A 23217-nucleotide genomic window follows, 5' to 3' on the forward strand; every position below is an offset into this window, starting at 1 on the left:
AAGATCACAAGAGGTGAAATAAGAAAAGTAAAAGAAAAATATTTAAATTTAACCATTATGATTTCCACTTTGTTTTCTCTACTCTATTACTTGAACAAACTTTATTTTTGGTAATGAGGGCTGGTCACAGATTACCTTTAATATCCTTTGTTAGTAGCTTTTTTGTGTTCTATTTCAGGAAAGAAGAATGGGAAAAATAATAAAACAATAAATAACTATATAAAAAACAAAAACCTAGAATATACCATTAAAGAATTACTATTCTATTCTGTGCTTCACCGTTGCGTCAATAAATGTGAAGTTGATGTCACTTCATACTAAAAAAATTAAAGACAATTTCCTGAAAAAAATTTTTCCACTGGAGCTCATCGCAAATTTTGAAAAGTAACAAAAAGCGTTTGTATACTGCATAAAGAATAGTGTCTGTTTTATAAGAAATATTAGACAGCAGGCAGATAAACCTACGTTCCAGACTATAAAGTATAAAATGGCTAAAAAGAGTAACTCAAAGAAATCTACGCCTGTAAGTACACCAAGCAAAGAAAAGAAGAAGGTTATTGAAAAGAAATCTTCCACAGCCATTCCTAGGGAAAGAGTTATTAAAGCTGTCAACGAGCTTATAAAATTCACTTCCAAGCCACAAGATGAAAATAATGAAGAAGGAAATAACGGTAAGAAAAACCTATTGGAAGATGATGAAGAAGAATTGAAGAAAGATCTGCAATTAATCGTAGTAAATAATAAATCATTCACCGGTACTTCCAAATCATTCAAATTGAAATTACTAAATGTCAAACATTCGTTTTACAAGCCTTGGAAAGAAGCCAGTGCAACAGCGGTTAAGGATTTCAAAGTTTTATTAATTTTGAAGGATTCTGATATTAAGAAAGTTTCAGAAGATGATTTATTTGATCAATTAGATTCAGAAGGAATCAAGGTTGATGAAATCATTTGCGGGAAAGACTTAAAGACCGTTTACAAGGCATATGAGGCTAGAAACGCTTTTATATCTCAGTTTTCTTTGATTTTGGCTGACGACAGTATAGTTACATCTTTGCCAAAACTTATGGGAGGCAAAGCCTACAACAAAGTAGAAACTACTCCTATATCAATTAGAACACATGCAAATAAGGAATTTTCCTTGACCACTTTGACGAACAATATCAAAAAGGTTTACATGAATCAGTTGCCCGTTAAACTTCCAAGAGGTACCACGTTGAATGTCCATTTGGGTAATTTAGAATGGTTAAGGCCAGAAGAGTTTGTAGATAACGTTGAATTAATTTCTGAACAGTTAATCAAAGCATACCAAATCAGATCCATTTTTATCAAGACCAATAGGTCGCCCGTATTGCCATTATACTATAACCAGGACGTTCTTGATGAACTTGAAGCTAAAAAGGACAAAATCGAAGAAACCCACGAAGATGACATGGTCACCATTGATGGTGTACAAGTTCATTTGTCTACCTTCAACAAGGGTTTGATGGAAATCGCCAATCCTTCCGAATTGGGTTCAATTTTCTCTAAACAAATTAACAATGCAAAAAAGAGATCTTCTAGCGAGCTTGAAAAAGAATCTAGCGAGTCAGAAGCTGTCAAGAAGGCTAAAAGTTAATTTGTTTCCTCCTTATCTATCTTTTCTCTCATTTTTTTCTTGTGAAGAAAAAAATTTGAATTTCATAGAGTGCGGTGCATATGTATATATCTATATATGTTTGAAGTGTATATTAAAAATAAAGTCATTATTTGAATATTGGTTTCTCGGTCTAAGAGCTTATACGTTTTAGACTGATCTGTTGTACTATCCGCTTCAAATAAATAGATCATTGAAAGTGACGGGGATAACAGCATTTTACCTTTAAAAGACGTTCTCATAATACATTTTAGGATTAATACATATGCTTTTTTTTTATTCGAAATCTGGGGATTCTATACAGAGTTGTAAGTTAGGCAAACTAGAATTTGGTAATAATATTTTATTCTTGGGGCGACATATGGAGATACTTTATTTCCTTTTCTTAATTATTAACGTATACCTATAAATTAACAAAGTATCTAAACAAAATACATAAGTGTACTCAAACTGAGTAGAATCGTCGATTAAACTTCCTTCTCCTTTTAAAAATTAAAAACAGCAAATAGTTAGATGAATATATTAAAGACTATTCGTTTCATTTCCCAGAGCAGCATGACTTCTTGGTTTCTTCAGACTTGTTACCGCAGGGGCATTTGTCGTCGCTGTTACACCCCGTTGGGCAGCTACATGATTTTTGGCATTGTTCATTATTTTTGCAGCTACCACATTGGCATTGGCACTCATGACCTTCATTTTGGAAGTTAATTAATTCGCTGAACATTTTATGTGATGATTGATTGATTGATTGTACAGTTTGTTTTTCTTAATATCTATTTCGATGACTTCTATATGATATTGCACTAACAAGAAGATATTATAATGCAATTGATACAAGACAAGGAGTTATTTGCTTCTCTTTTATATGATTCTGACAATCCATATTGCGTTGGTAGTCTTTTTTGCTGGAACGGTTCAGCGGAAAAGACGCATCGCTCTTTTTGCTTCTAGAAGAAATGCCAGCAAAAGAATCTCTTGACAGTGACTGACAGCAAAAATGTCTTTTTCTAACTAGTAACAAGGCTAAGATATCAGCCTGAAATAAAGGGTGGTGAAGTAATAATTAAATCATCCGTATAAACCTATACACATATATGAGGAAAAATAATACAAAAGTGTTTTAAATACAGATACATACATGAACATATGCACGTATAGCGCCCAAATGTCGGTAATGGGATCGGCTTACTAATTATAAAATGCATCATAGAAATCGTTGAAGTTTGCCGTAGTAATACCCAGATTATCAGATTCCAAATCCTTGTCAATAATTATACTCCTTTGGACAACTTCTCTTTCCATTAAAAAATCTGAAATCTCCTTAAATTTTAAATAGATTCTGTTCAGTTCACTAACGGGGAATTTCAAGAGAACATTTTTGTTCTTCGCCGACTGACTATAATCTGTAACATTATTGTTATCAGAGTTTCTCGCAAAATTTTGTTTTTTCTTGCTAAATCTCAGCATATATTTAATCAGATTCAAAACCTTGTTGAAACCTTTAATAGATTTGAAACTTCCGTTGCTATTCATTTCATCTCGTAAAAAGGATACGATAATTTCTATTTTTTTTAAAATTTCCAAAATCTTGTCATGAATCAATAGCAATTGAACATTAATCTCCTCATTTGAAAGATTTTTGTAAAATTCGTCATATAATATTACTTCACAACGTTGGAAAATAGCAAATGTGATTGCTATAAAATTCTGTAAGATTTCAATAAAATGATTTGCGAATAAAAATTCTTTACCATTAGAATGAAAGCGATTATTGCCGCTTGAAAATGACTTTATCGACTTTATGGGGAAGATAAAATTAAATGTTATTGAGTAAAAAATGTGCATATTAGAAATAATTTTCATCAGATCCTTTGCACATCTTTCAGAGTTCGAGGTCTTATTGTTGTTAGAAGAATGTTGAACTGCCATGGACAAAGAGGATTCGTTTTGAACAAAAAGGAAAAAATTTGTATAAACAATGGTATTGATAAAATTTAAAGTGTCTTTCCATTCTTTTCTGACTTCGTTGTCATGAAAATATAAGTCTACTGTATTACTCACGCCCATAGTCAAGGTTTCTAACAGACTTTCAATTTTGGTTAAATTTACTGGCAAGTAGAAAGGAACACCTTGCAGAATATTTATCAATTTTGCTTGCGTTTCCAGTAATTTTAAATCGTTAGCAATTAAAGGAATGTCGTTCGTATCAATAGAGGCAGGTATCGGAGATAGGTTTTCAGCAGCGGGTACCATGAATAGCTTTTTTTTTTTTTTTTATTCGAAATCTGGGGATTCTATACAGAGTTGTAAGTTAGGCAAACTAGAATTTGGTAATAATATTTTATTCTTGGGGCGACATATGGAGATACTTTATTTCCTTTTCTTAATTATTAACGTATACCTATAAATTAACAAAGTATCTAAACAAAATACATAAGTGTACTCAAACTGAGTAGAATCGTCGATTAAACTTCCTTCTCCTTTTAAAAATTAAAAACAGCAAATAGTTAGATGAATATATTAAAGACTATTCGTTTCATTTCCCAGAGCAGCATGACTTCTTGGTTTCTTCAGACTTGTTACCGCAGGGGCATTTGTCGTCGCTGTTACACCCCGTTGGGCAGCTACATGATTTTTGGCATTGTTCATTATTTTTGCAGCTACCACATTGGCATTGGCACTCATGACCTTCATTTTGGAAGTTAATTAATTCGCTGAACATTTTATGTGATGATTGATTGATTGATTGTACAGTTTGTTTTTCTTAATATCTATTTCGATGACTTCTATATGATATTGCACTAACAAGAAGATATTATAATGCAATTGATACAAGACAAGGAGTTATTTGCTTCTCTTTTATATGATTCTGACAATCCATATTGCGTTGGTAGTCTTTTTTGCTGGAACGGTTCAGCGGAAAAGACGCATCGCTCTTTTTGCTTCTAGAAGAAATGCCAGCAAAAGAATCTCTTGACAGTGACTGACAGCAAAAATGTCTTTTTCTAACTAGTAACAAGGCTAAGATATCAGCCTGAAATAAAGGGTGGTGAAGTAATAATTAAATCATCCGTATAAACCTATACACATATATGAGGAAAAATAATACAAAAGTGTTTTAAATACAGATACATACATGAACATATGCACGTATAGCGCCCAAATGTCGGTAATGGGATCGGCTTACTAATTATAAAATGCATCATAGAAATCGTTGAAGTTTGCCGTAGTAATACCCAGATTATCAGATTCCAAATCCTTGTCAATAATTATACTCCTTTGGACAACTTCTCTTTCCATTAAAAAATCTGAAATCTCCTTAAATTTTAAATAGATTCTGTTCAGTTCACTAACGGGGAATTTCAAGAGAACATTTTTGTTCTTCGCCGACTGACTATAATCTGTAACATTATTGTTATCAGAGTTTCTCGCAAAATTTTGTTTTTTCTTGCTAAATCTCAGCATATATTTAATCAGATTCAAAACCTTGTTGAAACCTTTAATAGATTTGAAACTTCCGTTGCTATTCATTTCATCTCGTAAAAAGGATACGATAATTTCTATTTTTTTTAAAATTTCCAAAATCTTGTCATGAATCAATAGCAATTGAACATTAATCTCCTCATTTGAAAGATTTTTGTAAAATTCGTCATATAATATTACTTCACAACGTTGGAAAATAGCAAATGTGATTGCTATAAAATTCTGTAAGATTTCAATAAAATGATTTGCGAATAAAAATTCTTTACCATTAGAATGAAAGCGATTATTGCCGCTTGAAAATGACTTTATCGACTTTATGGGGAAGATAAAATTAAATGTTATTGAGTAAAAAATGTGCATATTAGAAATAATTTTCATCAGATCCTTTGCACATCTTTCAGAGTTCGAGGTCTTATTGTTGTTAGAAGAATGTTGAACTGCCATGGACAAAGAGGATTCGTTTTGAACAAAAAGGAAAAAATTTGTATAAACAATGGTATTGATAAAATTTAAAGTGTCTTTCCATTCTTTTCTGACTTCGTTGTCATGAAAATATAAGTCTACTGTATTACTCACGCCCATAGTCAAGGTTTCTAACAGACTTTCAATTTTGGTTAAATTTACTGGCAAGTAGAAAGGAACACCTTGCAGAATATTTATCAATTTTGCTTGCGTTTCCAGTAATTTTAAATCGTTAGCAATTAAAGGAATGTCGTTCGTATCAATAGAGGCAGGTATCGGAGATAGGTTTTCAGCAGCGGGTACCATGAATGAAGACTGACCTAGAAGCGAATGTCTTGAGTAATACATTTTTTTCAAAAAATGGAATAACTTGAAATCTTTTATCTGGAAGCTTAACAGACAGCTCAAATCTTCGTCTAAACTTGATTTATGATCATCATGCATGTACAGAGATTCATAAAATTTTGTGATGGCAATAAATTTGATTGTCTCTTGGTCATAATATTCCAGGTTTATCAATGTGATTTGGCTTCGAATCAACCTCAAATTATTCATTAATGCCGAAACATGGTTATTAATAGCCTGCTTATTGAATAGGGTCATTGAATCGTTTAACAACAGTAGAAGCACAGTTAATTCGCCTAGTTTGGTCAGTTGAGATAAAGGAAGATCGACCGTTGAGAATGAAGGACAGGTATCACCATTTGGAAAAGAGTTATGAACAAATTCTAGTAAGAGGGTTTTGTCAAAGATTGGCAAAAATTCTTCAATATTCAGATTGTTAAGGGATTCAGAGTTTAGTGTCTCAATAATTATTGCTTTTGGTGGGAAGTTAACTTTGCAAACTTCCATATATTGTTGGTGATTTTTATTGTTAGGAGGACTTACTTTGAACTGATTAATATGGCAGATATCGTGCAAAATATTATAGAACTTGAAAAGATAATGATCTCTAAAAATGATGAAGTTTTTAGTGAAAAGGTAGTTGGGGGTATCCTTCAACGGTTTCACTTGGACTAAACTTTGCACATCTGTTATTGTGAGCGCTGTAAAGTATTTTTGTGAGGACTGAGAAGTCCTTGAAGTCTGATGATCAAATCCGGCTCTTTTACCGTCAACCTTGCCTTTCTTAGAATTCTCACCTGTTTTGTTAATTTTGTTTGCCGTGGTATTGTCGGCATTTAAATTCGATTTTTCTTTCAAACTTTTCAGTTGCAAGCTTTGTAAATCAAGCAATTTGTTTTTTAAAAAGTCTATCTCCTTGATTAATACTTCCTCTTGAGTAAACGGAGAAGTCATTAGATCGAAAACGGCCGAGTCTTGATTGATACCAACATTAAAAGAGTATGGGTTATCTGTATAGTCAAAACTTTGAGCGTTAACCAGTTGTAATCGTGTGTTATATTCTCTAATCTGATCCATGGAGGGCACATCTGGACTATCGCTTCTCACAATAGTGTTTCCATGAACATTACTACTAACGGTACTACTATTCTGACGAGGAGCAGTATTATTATTGGTGTTATTATTCTGGTAGCTAGCGGCCTTGGTCCACTGCATCGCAGTATCCACAGAGGGGTTGAACGAGAAGTTGAATGCCTCTATCGACGTTTGCATAATCGGATACTGCGTTTGAATCATTACGTTTTTCTGATTTACACCGTTTCCCTGACTAAAATGGTTGGAACCTTGGCCATTGCCGTGCGTGGACATCCCGGACGCAGAGGGCACAGCGACCATCTTACCAGGTCCATCTGGATAAAAACAGTCCGGCTTGTTATACTTGACGCAATTCCCACATATCGGTTTTGCCCTGTCGCACCCGATCTTTCTCTTCCTGCATTGGGTGCAAGCAGGCGGCTTCCTCACTTTTCTCACTTGCATGTCCATCATGATTAAAAACAAACGGCAAAGCTACGCACTAGTCACAGCAGACAACGACAATGCTCCTCTCATAAATTGCTAAGATACATTAAAAACAACAACTCTCTTCTTGTTCTTCCTCTCTTTGCATCATTCCTGCAAAATATCACACTACACGAGCTAGGATGTATAACCATCCTTAGTAGGACGCCAAGGTTATATTCAAAATGATATGATTTCCCCAATTAATACTTGCTGTTGCATTTTGAATCGGATGTAACTGGGACTAATGCTGCGCTAACCAGACGTACGTTCCGGTGGTCACAGTGCGGAACTGTTCCCACGTTCTCTAGTTAATTTACCTTTAACTATACATACTGAAATTGATATCTATGTATATAGTATGAAATATTGCATATACTCAAGAAGAGAGCTCAGGCGTCCACTCACCGCATTTTGCGATCTTGACCGCCTCGAGAGGTTTGTCATTCGCATCTCTGGACACGTGCTGTATGTAGTTCACCACATCCATGCCGTCCACAACCTGTCCAAATACCACATGCTTTCCATCGAGCCACGACGCTTCTTCCGTAGTGGTGATGAAGAACTGAGATCCATTGGTATCTTTACCACGATTAGCCATCGATAGTCTGCCCTTGCGATCATGCTTCAAAGTAAAGTTTTCGTCAGGGAAAGTATCTCCATAGATGGATTTGCCACCAACGCCAGTGCCGTCTGTGAAGTCCCCTCCCTGTACCATGAAGTTGGGAATCACCCTATGGAAAGTGGACCCGATGAACCCCTTTTTGGAATTAGTGGTGGTGCTTAACTTGTAGAAGTTCTTCGCCGTCTTAGGACATACCTTTCCGTACAACCCAATAACGATTCTGCCAACTTTCTCTTCACCATGTTCAATATCGAAAAACACCTTTTGTGTAATTACTTCGTCGTCCTGATCAATCAACTCACCCACATCAGATGCAATAACATTAACGCTAAGGAATAATAACAACCAACACCACAAGCCACTGAATTTCATTTTGTTTTCCCTTCGTGTCTTTTTCCTCTCATTTCTTTCCTTTTGGGGGAACTTCTTATGATGGGTACATCGATTTTTGAAGAAAACTGAAAAGTTGATTTCGCGGGGTTTTATAATATAGTACAAAGATATATGCAATTGCCATGGCAGTTCTCATATGTAGTTTGGGGTGGATCGAATGCTTGTGACCATTAATTTGTCCAACATCTCTGTAGTTATACCCATGTTACCGTTGCCAGTACGACCGGTACCGTTGTCTATAGTTTGTCCTCCTGTACCCATAGTGTTGACTGTCATGTTGACATTTGTGGTTGAGGGAACAGTCGCCATATTGGCACCGCCGGTAGGTCGTACACTGCTCTTGTTACTGCCCCCTCCAGCGTTGTTCCCGTTGGTGGCAGCCGTTGCAGTCGTGCTAGTGTCCGTAGGTACTTTATAGTGTACTCCTTGGGAAGGTTGAAACTCAATCAAGTCATACAAGCTCTCCAATGTGCTATTTAGATGGTAGCTCGTGGACATCAGCCTACTTTGCACAATTTTAAAAATTGTTGGCGATTGGTAAATGTTTGCACCAATTATGTAGTAGTCTTGCAATGGAATAATCTCTGGTCCCTTAGCGCTTCCCACACCAGAATTGTTTGTTCGTCTTTGCTTCCTGATAACCCAGAAGTCAGGCTCTCTTACGCTGCTCAATACGTATTCAGTACCATCTAACTTCATTAATTCCTCCTCCAGTTGCATATACATAGGATACTTGAAAAGGATTTGTCTTCTTGCCGGATCCACATAGGCAAACTCCTCTTCCAAGTTTCCATTCTTCCCATCTGGTAAGGTCATTATGTTTTGTGTCATATTCACGGCAGCATTAGGATCATTTAACTGGGAAAACTGCCTTTGCATTTTAATTACCTGATTATTCGACGTCTTATCGAAAAATGGTGATTCTGCAAAGTAATCAAGAACATTCTCAGTTCTCAAACCAAAAACTTGAATCCATTCTGGAGATTTCCATTGCAATTCATCCAACGGTGTCACGTTCATTTTGCGAAATCCTGCTTTGTTTCACTACTTGCAACTTTATATTCAGAGGTCTTCTCATCGTTCCACATTTTTCCACTCATTATTTATAATACGCTCATTATGTTAACCAAAAAAAATAATGCAGCCAGGCTTGAAATAATTCTGCCATCTTCAAACAAGAGCTATAAAACCAAAGAAAACTTGACCAAACAATAACAAACCTTCATTCAACACACGTTTTACTATGATACCTTCCCGGATTAGCCACAAATTTCCTCTATTCTTAAGGAGTTCGCTGGCCGCTCCTAAAGCTGCCTATCGTTTCAGTTCGACCATCCCCAAACCAAGCGATCAGGTACCTGACGTAGATGCATTTCTAAACAAGATCGGTCGAAATTGCAACGAATTGAAGGATACTTTCGAAAATAACTGGAACAACCTTTTCCAATGGGATTCTAAGATATTGAAGGAAAAAGGCGTGAATATTCAACAAAGGAAATATATACTGAAACAAGTTCATAACTATCGTAACAATAGGCCAATTCATGAAATTAAACTGGGCAAGAAGTCATTTTTTGGTGGTGAGAGGAAGAGAAAGGCATTTACTGCTAAATGGAAAGCTGAAAACAAGCAATAGACGCTTTCGCAAGATCTCAATATATACATGTATACGTATATGTTCACATTATACTCCATATTCTTGTAAATATATAATAAACTCAGAAATTGTTGTCCTTCATTCATGTTGATATTTATATGAAACGCTGACTGGGCCTTTCAAATCTTCATCGGTTTGAAATTTGAATTGTAAATATGTTTTGAAGATACGATGAAATGAAAAATTGACGGCTTAACGAGAAGATGAGTGAAACAAGGATGGCACAGAACATGGATACTACAGATGAACAGTACCTGAGACTTATTGAGCTACTCTCAAACTATGATTCCACCTTAGAGCAGTTGCAGAAGGGGTTCCAGGATGGCTACATCCAATTGAGCAGATCGAACTACTATAATAAAGACTCATTACGAGGAAACTATGGTGAAGATTACTGGGATGAAACGTATATAGGTCAACTAATGGCAACAGTGGAAGAAAAAAACTCCAAGGTAGTTGTCGAAATCGTCAAAAGAAAAGCTCAAGATAAGCAAGAAAAGAAAGAGGAAGAAGATAATAAATTGACTCAGAGAAAAAAAGGAACGAAGCCAGAAAAGCAAAAAACTCAGAGTCACAAACTTAAACAAGACTACGACCCAATTTTGATGTTTGGTGGAGTACTGTCCGTTCCTTCTTCATTGAGACAATCGCAGACAAGTTTCAAAGGTTGTATTCCCTTAATAGCCCAATTGATTAATTACAAGAACGAAATATTAACGTTGGTTGAAACGTTGTCTGAGCAGGAATAAAGAGTTAAGAATATAGTAAAAAGAAATAATACATACGTGTATATTTGAAGAAAGAAATAATCATTAAAAGTTGTCGTAGATTAATTATAATAAAGTCCATGGTTTGAAAAAGAAAAAAAAAAATTAAGACCAAAATAAAAGCTCAATACCCAAAAGAAAACCGAACACCGTAATAATACAAAATCCCATAAAACACCATGTGATGGACTTAAAGACAGAATTTGGAAGCAGTTCAAAGAAGAGGAGGAAAGAAGAAAACTAGTTCAGGTATTTCGAGGAGTACTAGTTTCACTACATTGATAGTAGAATTTTAGCACGTCATCCACAGATATTCTGTTACCAGGGGAATTTAGCGACTGATCTACATTGAAACAATTTCCTAATTCGGGCGTATGTAGCGCACTCAACTCTCTTGGCTTGAATTTGCCAGAAAATGATGAAACAGAGGGAGAGGAAGGATTGGTCTTTTCGCTGACGCTATCTCCAAGAACAGAAGGAAATGTATAATTTCTCAAGTCTTCCAAGGTCATTTCCAAATCTGTAGGCGAGTCTAATTGCTTATTGCCATTTGGGGTATTGTTGGTTTCGTTACCATCGTGGTGAGAATCCATCGTTGTAGCTATTGTGGAGGAAGACACTATTCTGCTCGAATCGTTCATCACAACATTGGAATATTTAGAAGAGACGTTTGAATCTGGTCGGGGTTGCGGTGCCAAAGACGTGAATTTGACTAATGATTCTACATCATGTTTTTCTTCGTGCGACTCAAGAGGGTTGTCTTCCCTTTTACCATTAGCATGCGAAATATGGTGAAAATCAAATGGTGTAGATATACTTGACTGTTTTGCGGTTTTGGCAGACCCATGTCTCCTCGACAACAGGTCCTTTTTTTTGAACATGCCCAGGAAATTCTTCTTTTTATTAGTTAATGACTTGTGATTGGAATTTATGTTAGGGTTGATCGTCATGTAATTGGGCAAAGGGGGCAATTTGATGTTGTTCTTGTTCGGCAAAGCCAGCTTTTTACTGTCAACGAGAACAATTCCTAAATCTTCGTCGGCGTCTTCATCGGAATCCGTACTAGGTCCATTCATGAATCGTTGCCTTACTTGGAATCCATACAATTTTTCCATTTCCTGATCCTCGTCAATCCAAATGGATTTCATTTGAGGAAGCTCCATCTGTTGCAGCCTCTTTCCTTCAGTCATCCTTTAGAATTTATCACACAATTAATAAGCGAGTATTCAGAGTGAATTATAAACAATAAACAATAGAAATAAGTCTTTCTTAAAAAAAAGTAGTGATAGTCCGTACGAAGATAATTAATTGCAGAATAGTTTTCAATGGTTTCAGCTCTCAGTAAATCCTACAGGTACAATGTAACAGAATATGCCTTGGATCCCCAAATTTTTTTGTCTATTCGTTGTTTTCCTTCTCTATGGAAATCGTCGAAAAATTTCTTTGTTTTTTTTTTCCTTTATTGTTGTTGTCTTTTCGCGAATTCGCGTCGCGATTCGTGGATTGTGATGATAATAGCGATGTCTACTACCCGGGTACGTATTTAATTATCATTTATACATTATATGTTATAGGTTAGCGTATCGTTTTAAGGCTTGTGTCTTTTGGAAGCATGGCCTAATTGTTCAGCATCCATACTCCTTTTCACTACCTTGATGGTCTGGACGTCGTCGATGCCTTGAACATCGTTGACCACGTCATCGCCGTTTCCGCTACCACCACCGGTAACAATGGTCTGTTTGTGGCTCTTATTCCTTAAGCGGCCATTTAGGAGGACGAGTGAAGCTAGGTCTCCCATGGCCTTCGAACACCTATCGCTCGGAAGACCTAAATTCTTGATTAGACTTGTTACTCCTAATATGTTGCGGCACTCAAGTGGTGACATGGCACCACTGCCGATAACAATGCCTCTGGACCTCGAACTCCTGATGACGCTTCTTACATTGGATACGAACTGCCTCCGAGCTTGTACGTCACGCAAAGCATAGCCATAAACAATTTCAAGTTTTACTCCTCTGTTCACACAGCTGCATATGCTTTTATGCTTAAGGAAAGTAGGCAGGCGCGACCCGTACTGAAAGGTCAACAAGTCAATATCCAGATTGGTAGTTGATAAAGTAAGGCCCTTTTCACTGATTGGCAATGCTGCTACAATATCAAAGGCCTGGCTTATCTTGGAAAGAGACTGTCCCTTCGATGGATCGTCGATAATTAGCGTGATCCTGCTGTATAATTTTAGCCCTGTTCGATCCATCAATTCTCCAAACCTTCTCTTGATATCGATAGGATTTAACAGCTTAACATCGTTGGGGAATTTCTCGCTGTGGTTTACTGTAAAATTTATGGCGATGTGTGTATATCCCAACATATGCAATGTGGATAACGTTTTTATTAAATTGTTGACCGCCTGAGAAGTAACTTTGTCTGCATAGCTGTTCTGTGGCCACGGTACATTCAAATCTACCAGCATTCTCGGTTCTATAATGCTTTCACTTTTGTTTTTTGTGTCTGTTTAGGTTAAGTATTTTCTACTGGTAAAATGAAATTTTTTCATTTATGCGAGGTAAAATTCTGGGCATCGCACATACATTTTTCATGTTTTCTGGTAGTAGTAACAAAAGAGAGGCACTTGACAAATTAATCTGCCTTCAGACTGTTAAGGTTCGCTCGAATAAAGCATTAAGAGTGTATATATATCAGTATTTATAAATGTATATGTTCTGGCTGATATCCGCGCATTTTCAGTCCTTTCTCCAGTCACCATTGATACTTCTCGACCTGTTCAATGCTAATCTCATAGTGGCCAATTCTCCGATAGTTTTATTAACCTTGCAGCAGTTTGGGTCTAGATTTAAGTTATCAGCCAATTTGACGACATAGCCATTGATATACTCAATTTCAATGTCTCTTAAGAACAAAGTGTCTTGTCTCATTGAACTACTGTTCCTAGAATTGATGTCACAGCCAATTCTAGTGACTTCGGAGACCATGTTATCGGTTGTCAGTACTGCATTGACATCCATTTCTGGGTATTCTTCATTACCGCTGTATTTTTCGTGGTATTGAAACAATGGCCTATAAGCAACTCTCAATATTTGTAAACACTCGTCAATAATAGATGTGAAAACTGGACCGCAACTGGCCTTCATCTCACCATTGACACAATCTAGAATAGCCGTAACTGGATTCATGCATGCATTAACCAAAAATTTAAATAATTGACCAAAGAGCATTTCTTGATAAGTGGAATGTTCTATTCCAAATTCCTTGGCAAATTTTGGTTCTGTTAATAATTTTACTAATGAGTTATTGGCTGCATCGTCCTCGACTACGGATTTTTTTTGAATCATTTCTTCCTCAGTCCAAGGCAATTTGGCAATTTTCATACCAGCCCACCCAGCATGATTGAAAACTCCTGCTTTATCCTGATAAACGCCATGAGAAATGACACCCTGAAATAAATGTGGTCTGTTTTTTGAATCTGTAAAGATTTCTTCTCTCAATAGTTCTAAAACGCCCAGTCCATTCTGAATCAAAATTAAGTTTGTATTTTTATTAATATAAGGCAAATAAGGAGCTAGTGCTTCTTTGGTTTGGTAAGTCTTTGTAGTGACGACTAAGTTGTCAATAGGTTTTTTAGAGAAAGTTTCAGGGCATTCGCATTTCTCCACTGGATAAGAAAATATTGGCGAGCCTTCCAAATAAAGTTTGCGAATCGAAATGTTGTTCCCATTTGTCTTCTGAAATTGTGCAAGTCTTTCTTGTGATCTAAATAAGGGCACAACTAGGGCATTGGTAAATCTTAAAAGGTCAACTGCCAAAACGGTACCCATGGCACCCAACCCAAGAATATGAATAGTACTTCTGTGTGGTGCAGTCATATTGTACAGACTTTATCGTATACGTATATTATCGATTTCTCCTATCGATCGTAACATACAAAGGTGAGTATAAAGTATCTTGTTTTTTTAATATATTTGTATTAAGCTGAATGGCACGATAAGCCTTTCTCGAGAAACCGTTAGCGGCCGCCAATCTATAAAAAAAAGAAATCGGAAACATGAAATATGAATTTGAATAGAACGTGACTCAACAGAAAGTCACAAACCTAACCATAATAACCTTGCTATAGCATTTTTTGACTTAATTTTATATGTTCTTTTTTCAAGGGCTGTATAGTTCCATCATGTATGTATTTTTCTATATACGTATACATACCGTTTTTCTTAGAGCGCTCTATAATTCACCCTTTACAGCATTACCAGTTTTCAAATCTCTAGCGGTGACTCTTAAAGCACCGTCTTTGTTAATGTTAAAGATAATTTCAACACCGTTAGCGTTTTTAATTCCCAATTCCATCAACTTGGTACCCAAAGTGTATAGTTTTTCTCTGACGACTTCAGGTTCATCGTCGGACCATTCACTTTCATCGTCCTCTTCAGCATTTTCTTCTTTTGGAATTGGCTCCAAAGTCTTTTCCTCGATGTGATGGTCACCTTCGTAAACACCAATCAAGAAATCACCCTTGGCTTGTTTCAAAGTCAATTTCTTTTGTACAGGGAACGAAGTTTCAGCCAACAATACTGGGTGGAATTCGCCCTTAGCACCAATCAAACCAATAGGCTTCTTTAAATGTGGAGTATTGACGATAACTGGTTGTAAAGCTTCAGCCAATTCGTCAGCATCGTAATCGCTAATCAATCTTGCTTGTAATGCGGCACCGGATGCAGCTAATTCGTTTGGATTGTTAGAAGCGTTCTTGTTCTGTGGACCAAGAATTTCGACTGATTCTGGTAAAGTGTATTCCAAGTTAGTGGTTAATTTTGGAGTAAATGATACACCACCAGTCAAAAGAACAGCATCGATGTCCAATGGGTCTAATTCAGCCTTGGCAATGACAGAATCAACGAAAGAGGAAAATTGGGCGAAGACCTTGTTAGCTACCAATTCGTACCTCATTCTGTTGATAGAAGCGTGATAGTCGAAACCATCAGCTAAGGAATCGATGGAAATAGTGGCAGAAGTTGCGTTGGACAAAGTCTTCTTGGTAATTGAAGAGTTAGCCTTTAACTTGGCCAAGGATCTAGCGTTCTTTCTTGGATTGGCTTGATACTTCTTTTGGAACTCACTAGCAAAATATTCGACTAATTCAGTATCCAAATTGTCACCACCTAAGCTGAGGTCATGAGCAGTGGCCAAAATAGTGAAAATACCGTTACGAACGGCAATGACAGCAGCGTCAGATCTAATACCACCGAAGTCAGCAACAACAACGTTAACATCTTTTTCAAATGGGAATTGTTCAGCGTGGGCTAATAAAGCAGCAGAAGGTTCATTGATGAATTGAACAATTTGCAGACCAATTTTGGCGGCAGAAGCCTTTAGTGCAGTCTTTTGTTCTTCACTGAAGTTTGTTGGAACTGTCAATACAGCTTCCTTTACGGCAGAACCGATGTAATCTTCCGCGGCTAACTTTAATCTGTTTAAATGTCTGGAGACCACTTCATCTACAGTAAGTTTTTCTTCCTTACCTTCGCCTCTTGAAATAACAAATCCAACTTTGCCATCAACTTCGACAGCTGGGGCACCGTTAGCGCACTTGCTGACATCACACTTGTCAAATGGCAAACCAATGAAGTCACGGAAGTTAATGATAGTATTCTTAGGATTTCTGATTAATTGTTGCAAAGCTTGACCACCGTGGTATTCATCTTCACCGACATAGGATAAAGCGGATGGAATGGCACGCTCACCATCTGGGTTGGCAATGACATCAACATCGTTCTTTGGGTTGATGTAGGCAATAGAAGAAGAGGTGTTACCAAAGGTGATACCAATCACTGGAGAGGACATCTTATTTGTAATTTTAACTGTGATTGTGGTAGTAGAGATCTCAATATATTTATGTAATCTTAAAACCTCTTGTATAGGCGAGCTGACTACCATGTACTTCATATATTATCCGACCTCATCATCTCTTGGAAAAAATTTCACCATCACATTCGACGAAGAAAAAGAGCTAAAATATGAATACTTCGTAAATAGTTACTTATTTTGCACATCTTTTACCGCTCCCATTACGCGGAATGAGTTATGAATGGCTCGAGAAACAAATAGGAAACGAATAAGAAATGATAGGCAATTTTATGTGATATTGATAGATGTATATATGAACATATAGATAAATATTTCTAAGTTAAATTGAACTTTTGGGCGTTAAAAGGTAAACCATGCTTACAAAGCCTACCTTTCTCCCATGTCCATATTCTCTCTTGTCATCATTCTTCCTCTTCTTCCCTTACCTCTGGCAATCTTCTCCTTGTTTCTTCTGTTCATTTCCATTACAACTTCCCCATTAGCCTTATCGACGGAATCTCTTAGGGTCAATATAATGTTCTTGTCCACACTTTCCTTCGGTAGTTTTTTACCTAAAACTTCTTCAATTCTTAAGATCAATTCCAGATCGTATTGTGATACTAGTGAGATAGATTTTCCTGATCTACCAGCTCTTGCGGTTCTTCCCACACGATGAATGTAGGACTTGGAATCCACAGGAATATCGTAGTTTACAACTATGTCCACTGATGGAATATCCAACCCTCTCGCAGCGACATCTGTAGCCACGAGAATAGACCTCTTACCTGCCTTGAAAAGATCCAAAGATCCCATTCTCTGGTTTTGATTCAAATCACCATGTAGCGCAGTGGCACTAAACTCGAGCAAATTACATAATCCTGACAACCTTTCCGCGTTGGCCTTGGTTCTTGTAAAAATGATCATCGTCTTTCCAATAAATTCATTTAATAAATAAATTAGGTATGTGTTCTTAAGACCACCTGGAACGACCATCAGTGTTTGCACTAATGTATCTACGGTTTGGTATTTGTTTGACACGGCACATTTCACAGGATTTGTCAAACTTGCTCTTTGTAATTTATCAATTTTGGAAGTCATAGTAGCGGAAAAAAGATAAGTGGTTCTTTCTTGGGTTGGGATGATCTTTAAAATTCTATCAAGAACAGGTCCAAATTCCATGTCTAATAATCTATCAGCTTCATCCATAACCAAGAATTTCAGTTTCCTCAGTGAAAACCCTTTGGTATTCTCTAAATGGTCCATTAATCTACCAGGTGTAGCAATGATAATATGTGGCTTTCTCATCAGGTCTCTGGCCTGGTCCATCATATTCATACCACCCACAATACATGTCGATCTCACGCCCATTAAGGATCCTAATGAGTCAAATGTTTCTTTGATCTGTTGTGCTAATTCTCTTGTTGGAGCTAGAATGCACGCATAGTATGGTTCCTGATCATGCCATAACCGATTCAAAATGGGAATAGCAAATGCAGCAGTTTTACCAGAACCTGTTTGCGCAAGTCCAATTATATCGTGACCTTCTAACGCGGGAGGAATTGCCTTAGATTGAATGGGAGTGGGTTTGGAATAATTTAAGTTCTTACAAGCTTGAATTAATTCGGGGACCAGATTCAGTTCGCTAAAGGATTCAAAAGATTCATCTTCATTAGTATTTTCATTTTGGGTTGATACTGTGGATTTGCTTTTTGATTTCAAAACCTTTTTCTTTTCAGCAGTAGCATCTTCTTCAGAATCGGACTCTGAACCACCTTCCTTTTCTGCTTCTATAAGCTTCTTTTGATTTTCCAAAGCTTTTGCTCTAATCTTTTCTGCTAAAGAAGTTAATTCATCGTTAGCCTTCTTTTCCTTTCTCTTAACAATTTTGGACATTTTTATAGCTGATTCAGTGAAGTACTTAACAGAATCTTGGTATATATTGCTTCTAAGATATGTCACAATTCTGTGTATACCATGTACAATTGCTAAATGCTCATTGATTAATTTTAAATTTTTCATTTTTATCGCCTTAGACGAAATTGAAATTTTTCACTGAAAAAAAAAAAAAAAAAAAAGTAGACGAAGAAGCTCATCTCATCGCGATATTAGTTCGATATCTGGGTTTGAGTGAGTAGTATGTTTAATAATAAAAGAGTATAATCCAGATATAGCAGACAATAAAATTTCAAGATGGCCAAGAGAAGACAAAAGAAAAGAACACATGCACAGCTTACACCTGAGCAGGAACAAGGTATACCTAAGTCAATGGTAATCAGAGTGGGTCAAACTTCTTTGGCCAACCATTCTCTGAACCAATTAGTAAAGGACTTCCGCCAAATCATGCAACCACATACGGCTATAAAATTGAAAGAGCGCAAGTCCAATAAACTGAAGGATTTCGTTGTTATGTGTGGCCCATTAGGTGTTACGCATCTTTTTATGTTCACTCAATCTGAAAAAACAGGAAATGTCTCCCTAAAGATAGCTAGAACTCCGCAAGGTCCTACTGTTACTTTTCAAGTATTGGACTATTCTCTGGGTAGAGATATCAAAAAATTTTTGAAGAGACCTAAATCGTTGAATAATGATGATGTATTAAATCCTCCATTGCTAGTGCTAAACGGGTTTTCCACATCCAAAAGATCTGGTGAAGACGACCAGGATGTAAACGTGGAGAAGGTCATTGTTTCTATGTTTCAGAATATTTTCCCACCTCTGAATCCTGCGAGAACTTCTTTGAATTCTATCAAACGTGTATTTATGATCAATAAAGACAGGGAAACAGGGGAAATTTCTATGCGCCACTATTTTATTGACATTCGAGAAGTAGAGATCTCTAGAAACCTAAAAAGGCTTTATAAAGCCAAAAATAATCTAAGTAAAACAGTGCCGAATTTGCATCGAAAAGAAGATATTTCTTCTTTGATATTAGATCACGACTTAGGCGCCTATACATCAGAATCTGAAATTGAAGATGACGCTATCGTGAGAGTAGTTGATAATCAGGACGTGAAGGCAAAGCATTCTCAAAGTTTGAAGTCCCAAAGAACACCGGTCGAAAAGAAGGATAATAAAGAGCGTGAAAAAGAAACAGAAGAAGAAGATGTGGAAATGGAGGAACCTAAGCCTTCAGAAAACTTGCAACCAACCCCACGTAAGAAAGCTATCAAACTAACTGAATTAGGACCAAGATTAACTTTAAAACTGGTCAAGATAGAAGAAGGTATTTGTTCAGGTAAAGTGTTACATCATGAATTTGTTCAAAAATCAAGCGAAGAAATCAAAGCTTTAGAAAAGAGACACGCTGCAAAAATGAGGCTGAAGGAACAAAGAAAGAAGGAACAAGAAGAAAACATTGCTAAAAAGAAGGCTGTTAAAGACGCTAAAAAGCAACGTAAATTGGAAAGAAGAAAAGCTAGAGCAGCAGAAGGAGGTGAAGGTCAAGGAAAAGATGATGCGATGAGCGATGATGAGTCTTCATCAAGTGACAGCGAACATTATGGTAGCGTACCAGAGGATCTAGATAGTGACTTATTTAGTGAGGTCGAATAAATTGTTCTCCGGTACCAAGAAAATTTTAGTTAAGCCTGGCTATCCACCAACGCACGTATACTTCTTCACTTTAGATAAATTGCATACTTGATACATATAAACTCTTTGTCTTTTAAATCATAGCCCAAAGGAAACGTAGATCTCAGAAGGCATGTGAAAAAAAATTCGATCTTACCTTTTTTACGCCATTTTAAGCTACTGTTTCGATACATGAGCGTGGCTGGTACATTGAAGGTGGGCAATCGTCCACTTATCTAAAGACAGCTTATCAGCATGAAATCCAAAACGTGGATTTTCAGGGATGTCTTATCTAGTCACCGAACCAAAGCGTTTGATAGTTTACTTTGTAGGAGACTCCCTGTATCAAAGGCAACGAAGCATCTTCAACTGGGAGAACATTTCCTGTTCTTCCCACCATCATTCGAAAAATTGGATAGAGATGGTTATTTTAACTATCAAAATCCTGCAAGTTTGCTAGGAAACCCTGATTTACGCTACCGTAGAAGGATTTGGGGACAAGGAGAGCTTGTTCAGTATTTACCAGTCACCTTAGACCAGGAGTATACATGCCACGAATCAATCAAATACGTAAAAAAAATACGAGATGAACATGTTGTCTGTATTGAAAGAACCCTTTTACAAGAAAGGCCCGAAAATGTGTCGAGTCCAATGGACATTTGCTTATTCGAGAGAAGGGTATTAATGTACACCAATTCACCCGCAAACAAGACTGCAGTCAAGATGCCCGTAGGAGAGGAGAACTATAAGATCTTAAAAAATTTTACTGTTACTGATATGGATATTGTAGCTTATGGTCAGATGTCTTTGAATCCGCACCGAATTCATTGGGACAAAGAGTACAGTCGCTATGTTGAAGGCTACGACGATATTATCATGCAAGGACCCTTCTCGGTCCAATTACTACAGAAATGCATCCAACCTTTTCTCGAACAACCAATCAGACAGTTGCGATACCGCAATTTGAATTATATATATCCAAACACTACTTTGAGCATATGTCAGTCTTTAAGCTCTTCGAGCGGAATGTACACATTTCAAATTAGGGACCTCCAGAAAGCCAACTTAGTCTACATGAAAGCTGATGTTTTCTGTTGACTACCAGTAATTGTCTCTCTGCAGATAATCACTACCTGTGTGTTTCTTGTCTCTTGAAATAATACTAGTAGCTGCTGAACAGTGGAAGGTCACGAACGAGATTACCATAATATCTCGCCATCACCAGGTTGACGGTAAACGCATTACGGGAAGAACTGAAAAAAAGGTGGGAAAAAAAAATAAAAAGTAAAGTGAAAAATTAAATGTAATGTATATTTCCATTTTGACGCAAAGTACTTCCCTCTATCAGTTTTGTATCTAACTGCAGAGTAAAGTCGTGTTTTGCTTAGTTAACTTATATACAAGTCAAAGCAAAAAAGATGTCCGATATCAACGAAAAACTCCCAGAGTTACTACAAGACGCTGTCTTGAAAGCATCTGTTCCTATTCCAGATGACTTCGTTAAGGTTCAAGGTATTGATTACTCAAAGCCTGAAGCCACTAATATGAGAGCAACTGATTTAATTGAAGCTATGAAGACCATGGGTTTCCAAGCTAGTTCTGTTGGTACTGCCTGTGAGATTATTGATAGTATGAGATCATGGAGAGGTAAGCATATTGACGAATTGGATGACCATGAAAAGAAAGGTTGCTTCGATGAGGAAGGGTACCAAAAGACTACTATCTTCATGGGTTATACTTCTAACTTGATCAGTTCCGGTGTACGTGAAACTTTACGTTATTTGGTGCAACACAAAATGGTTGATGCTGTCGTTACTTCTGCTGGTGGTGTGGAAGAAGATTTGATCAAATGTCTTGCTCCAACTTACTTGGGTGAATTTGCTTTGAAAGGTAAATCTTTGCGTGACCAAGGTATGAATCGTATTGGTAACTTGCTTGTTCCAAATGATAACTACTGTAAGTTTGAAGAATGGATTGTCCCAATTTTGGATAAGATGTTGGAAGAACAAGATGAATACGTAAAGAAACATGGCGCTGACTGTTTAGAGGCTAACCAAGACGTGGATTCACCAATCTGGACCCCATCTAAGATGATAGATCGTTTTGGTAAGGAAATCAACGACGAATCCTCCGTATTGTACTGGGCCCACAAGAATAAAATTCCAATCTTTTGTCCATCTTTGACTGATGGTTCAATCGGTGACATGTTGTTTTTCCATACTTTTAAAGCATCTCCAAAACAACTAAGAGTTGACATTGTAGGAGATATCCGCAAAATCAATTCAATGTCCATGGCCGCTTACAGAGCCGGTATGATCATCTTGGGTGGTGGTTTGATCAAGCACCACATTGCCAATGCTTGTTTGATGAGAAATGGTGCTGATTATGCCGTTTACATTAACACTGGTCAAGAATACGATGGTTCTGATGCAGGTGCAAGACCTGACGAAGCTGTGTCTTGGGGTAAGATCAAGGCTGAAGCCAAATCCGTCAAACTTTTTGCTGATGTCACCACTGTTCTTCCATTGATTGTTGCTGCTACCTTTGCCAGTGGTAAACCAATCAAAAAAGTTAAGAATTGATGAGAGAATTTTGAGATGAAAAAAAAAAAAATGAATCTGTACTATTTCTTTTTTTAGTGCAAAAGTTTTGTTTTAATATAGAGATAAATAAAAAAATGAACATATTACTATAATATCAACAAAATATGATGTAATGTCTGCAATAAAGATGAGTCAATTGCATTTCTATACGTACTAATCGTGTGTACATAGCCATGACATTATGTAAGTTTATACACATAAATTGCGTTGGAGTCTGCTGTGTAGTTTATAAATGTGTAAACAGCGGCTTTTGTATTCCT

General features: G+C 36.8%; 19 protein-coding genes and 2 non-coding genes across 21 annotated transcripts, besides 2 other annotated features; 8 read left to right on the top strand and 13 right to left on the bottom strand.

Moving 5' to 3' along the window:
• Positions 1-487: 487 nt before the first annotated feature.
• On the top strand, positions 488-1618 carry CIC1 (Cic1p; the record flags this gene model as incomplete). Its single annotated transcript, NM_001179182.1, has 1 exon — positions 488-1618. The coding sequence occupies one exon, from the start codon at positions 488-490 to the stop codon at positions 1616-1618; it is 1131 nt and encodes a 376-aa protein (NP_011919.1).
• A 430-nt stretch (positions 1619-2048) lies between these two features.
• Positions 2049-2758, top strand: RUF5-1. The gene has a single exon (NR_132186.1). It is a non-coding gene; the product is annotated as an RUF5-1 (non-coding RNA).
• YHR052C-B (uncharacterized protein) lies at positions 2159-2332 on the bottom strand (the record flags this gene model as incomplete). The annotated part of the gene is made up of 1 exon (NM_001395031.1): positions 2159-2332. One exon carries the CDS (start codon positions 2330-2332, stop codon positions 2159-2161), a length of 174 nt encoding a protein of 57 aa, NP_001381960.1.
• On the bottom strand, positions 2175-2360 carry CUP1-1 (metallothionein CUP1-1; the record flags this gene model as incomplete). Its single annotated transcript, NM_001179185.1, has 1 exon — positions 2175-2360. The coding sequence occupies one exon, from the start codon at positions 2358-2360 to the stop codon at positions 2175-2177; it is 186 nt and encodes a 61-aa protein (NP_011922.1).
• Positions 2360-2825: an origin of replication (ARS810; Putative replication origin; identified in multiple array studies, not yet confirmed by plasmid-based assay).
• On the bottom strand, positions 2825-3889 carry YHR054C (uncharacterized protein; the record flags this gene model as incomplete). Its single annotated transcript, NM_001179184.1, has 1 exon — positions 2825-3889. The coding sequence occupies one exon, from the start codon at positions 3887-3889 to the stop codon at positions 2825-2827; it is 1065 nt and encodes a 354-aa protein (NP_011921.1).
• A 157-nt stretch (positions 3890-4046) lies between these two features.
• RUF5-2 lies at positions 4047-4756 on the top strand. The gene has a single exon (NR_132187.1). It is a non-coding gene; the product is annotated as an RUF5-2 (non-coding RNA).
• Positions 4157-4330, bottom strand: YHR054C-B (uncharacterized protein; the record flags this gene model as incomplete). The annotated part of the gene is made up of 1 exon (NM_001395032.1): positions 4157-4330. The coding sequence occupies one exon, from the start codon at positions 4328-4330 to the stop codon at positions 4157-4159; it is 174 nt and encodes a 57-aa protein (NP_001381961.1).
• Positions 4173-4358, bottom strand: CUP1-2 (metallothionein CUP1-2; the record flags this gene model as incomplete). The annotated part of the gene is made up of 1 exon (NM_001179183.1): positions 4173-4358. The coding sequence occupies one exon, from the start codon at positions 4356-4358 to the stop codon at positions 4173-4175; it is 186 nt and encodes a 61-aa protein (NP_011920.1).
• Positions 4358-4823: an origin of replication (ARS811; Putative replication origin; identified in multiple array studies, not yet confirmed by plasmid-based assay).
• Positions 4823-7474, bottom strand: RSC30 (Rsc30p; the record flags this gene model as incomplete). The annotated part of the gene is made up of 1 exon (NM_001179186.2): positions 4823-7474. One exon carries the CDS (start codon positions 7472-7474, stop codon positions 4823-4825), a length of 2652 nt encoding a protein of 883 aa, NP_011923.2.
• A 391-nt stretch (positions 7475-7865) lies between these two features.
• Positions 7866-8483, bottom strand: CPR2 (peptidylprolyl isomerase CPR2; the record flags this gene model as incomplete). Its single annotated transcript, NM_001179187.1, has 1 exon — positions 7866-8483. The coding sequence occupies one exon, from the start codon at positions 8481-8483 to the stop codon at positions 7866-7868; it is 618 nt and encodes a 205-aa protein (NP_011924.1).
• A 153-nt stretch (positions 8484-8636) lies between these two features.
• Positions 8637-9524, bottom strand: MED6 (mediator complex subunit MED6; the record flags this gene model as incomplete). The annotated part of the gene is made up of 1 exon (NM_001179188.1): positions 8637-9524. One exon carries the CDS (start codon positions 9522-9524, stop codon positions 8637-8639), a length of 888 nt encoding a protein of 295 aa, NP_011925.1.
• Positions 9525-9747: 223 nt separating this feature from the next.
• On the top strand, positions 9748-10140 carry FYV4 (mitochondrial 37S ribosomal protein FYV4; the record flags this gene model as incomplete). Its single annotated transcript, NM_001179189.1, has 1 exon — positions 9748-10140. The coding sequence occupies one exon, from the start codon at positions 9748-9750 to the stop codon at positions 10138-10140; it is 393 nt and encodes a 130-aa protein (NP_011926.1).
• Positions 10141-10364: 224 nt separating this feature from the next.
• VMA22 (Vma22p) lies at positions 10365-10910 on the top strand (the record flags this gene model as incomplete). The annotated part of the gene is made up of 1 exon (NM_001179190.1): positions 10365-10910. One exon carries the CDS (start codon positions 10365-10367, stop codon positions 10908-10910), a length of 546 nt encoding a protein of 181 aa, NP_011927.1.
• A 263-nt stretch (positions 10911-11173) lies between these two features.
• GIC1 (Gic1p) lies at positions 11174-12118 on the bottom strand (the record flags this gene model as incomplete). The annotated part of the gene is made up of 1 exon (NM_001179191.1): positions 11174-12118. The coding sequence occupies one exon, from the start codon at positions 12116-12118 to the stop codon at positions 11174-11176; it is 945 nt and encodes a 314-aa protein (NP_011928.1).
• A 398-nt stretch (positions 12119-12516) lies between these two features.
• Positions 12517-13398, bottom strand: RPP1 (RNA-binding RNA processing protein RPP1; the record flags this gene model as incomplete). The annotated part of the gene is made up of 1 exon (NM_001179192.1): positions 12517-13398. The coding sequence occupies one exon, from the start codon at positions 13396-13398 to the stop codon at positions 12517-12519; it is 882 nt and encodes a 293-aa protein (NP_011929.1).
• A 271-nt stretch (positions 13399-13669) lies between these two features.
• On the bottom strand, positions 13670-14809 carry PAN5 (2-dehydropantoate 2-reductase PAN5; the record flags this gene model as incomplete). The annotated part of the gene is made up of 1 exon (NM_001179193.1): positions 13670-14809. One exon carries the CDS (start codon positions 14807-14809, stop codon positions 13670-13672), a length of 1140 nt encoding a protein of 379 aa, NP_011930.1.
• A 355-nt stretch (positions 14810-15164) lies between these two features.
• Positions 15165-16781, bottom strand: SSZ1 (ribosome-associated complex protein SSZ1; the record flags this gene model as incomplete). The annotated part of the gene is made up of 1 exon (NM_001179194.1): positions 15165-16781. One exon carries the CDS (start codon positions 16779-16781, stop codon positions 15165-15167), a length of 1617 nt encoding a protein of 538 aa, NP_011931.2.
• Positions 16782-17171: 390 nt separating this feature from the next.
• Positions 17172-18677, bottom strand: RRP3 (RNA-dependent ATPase RRP3; the record flags this gene model as incomplete). The annotated part of the gene is made up of 1 exon (NM_001179195.1): positions 17172-18677. The coding sequence occupies one exon, from the start codon at positions 18675-18677 to the stop codon at positions 17172-17174; it is 1506 nt and encodes a 501-aa protein (NP_011932.2).
• A 297-nt stretch (positions 18678-18974) lies between these two features.
• On the top strand, positions 18975-20336 carry SSF1 (rRNA-binding ribosome biosynthesis protein; the record flags this gene model as incomplete). Its single annotated transcript, NM_001179196.1, has 1 exon — positions 18975-20336. The coding sequence occupies one exon, from the start codon at positions 18975-18977 to the stop codon at positions 20334-20336; it is 1362 nt and encodes a 453-aa protein (NP_011933.1).
• A 273-nt stretch (positions 20337-20609) lies between these two features.
• Positions 20610-21452, top strand: HTD2 (hydroxyacyl-thioester dehydratase HTD2; the record flags this gene model as incomplete). The annotated part of the gene is made up of 1 exon (NM_001179197.1): positions 20610-21452. The coding sequence occupies one exon, from the start codon at positions 20610-20612 to the stop codon at positions 21450-21452; it is 843 nt and encodes a 280-aa protein (NP_011934.1).
• A 320-nt stretch (positions 21453-21772) lies between these two features.
• On the top strand, positions 21773-22936 carry DYS1 (deoxyhypusine synthase; the record flags this gene model as incomplete). Its single annotated transcript, NM_001179198.1, has 1 exon — positions 21773-22936. One exon carries the CDS (start codon positions 21773-21775, stop codon positions 22934-22936), a length of 1164 nt encoding a protein of 387 aa, NP_011935.1.
• Between the last annotated feature and the right edge of the window lie 281 nt (positions 22937-23217).

The sequence above is a fragment of the Saccharomyces cerevisiae genome, chromosome VIII, assembly GCF_000146045.2.
Source record: "Saccharomyces cerevisiae S288C chromosome VIII, complete sequence".
Lineage (NCBI taxonomy): Eukaryota > Fungi > Ascomycota > Saccharomycetes > Saccharomycetales > Saccharomycetaceae > Saccharomyces > Saccharomyces cerevisiae.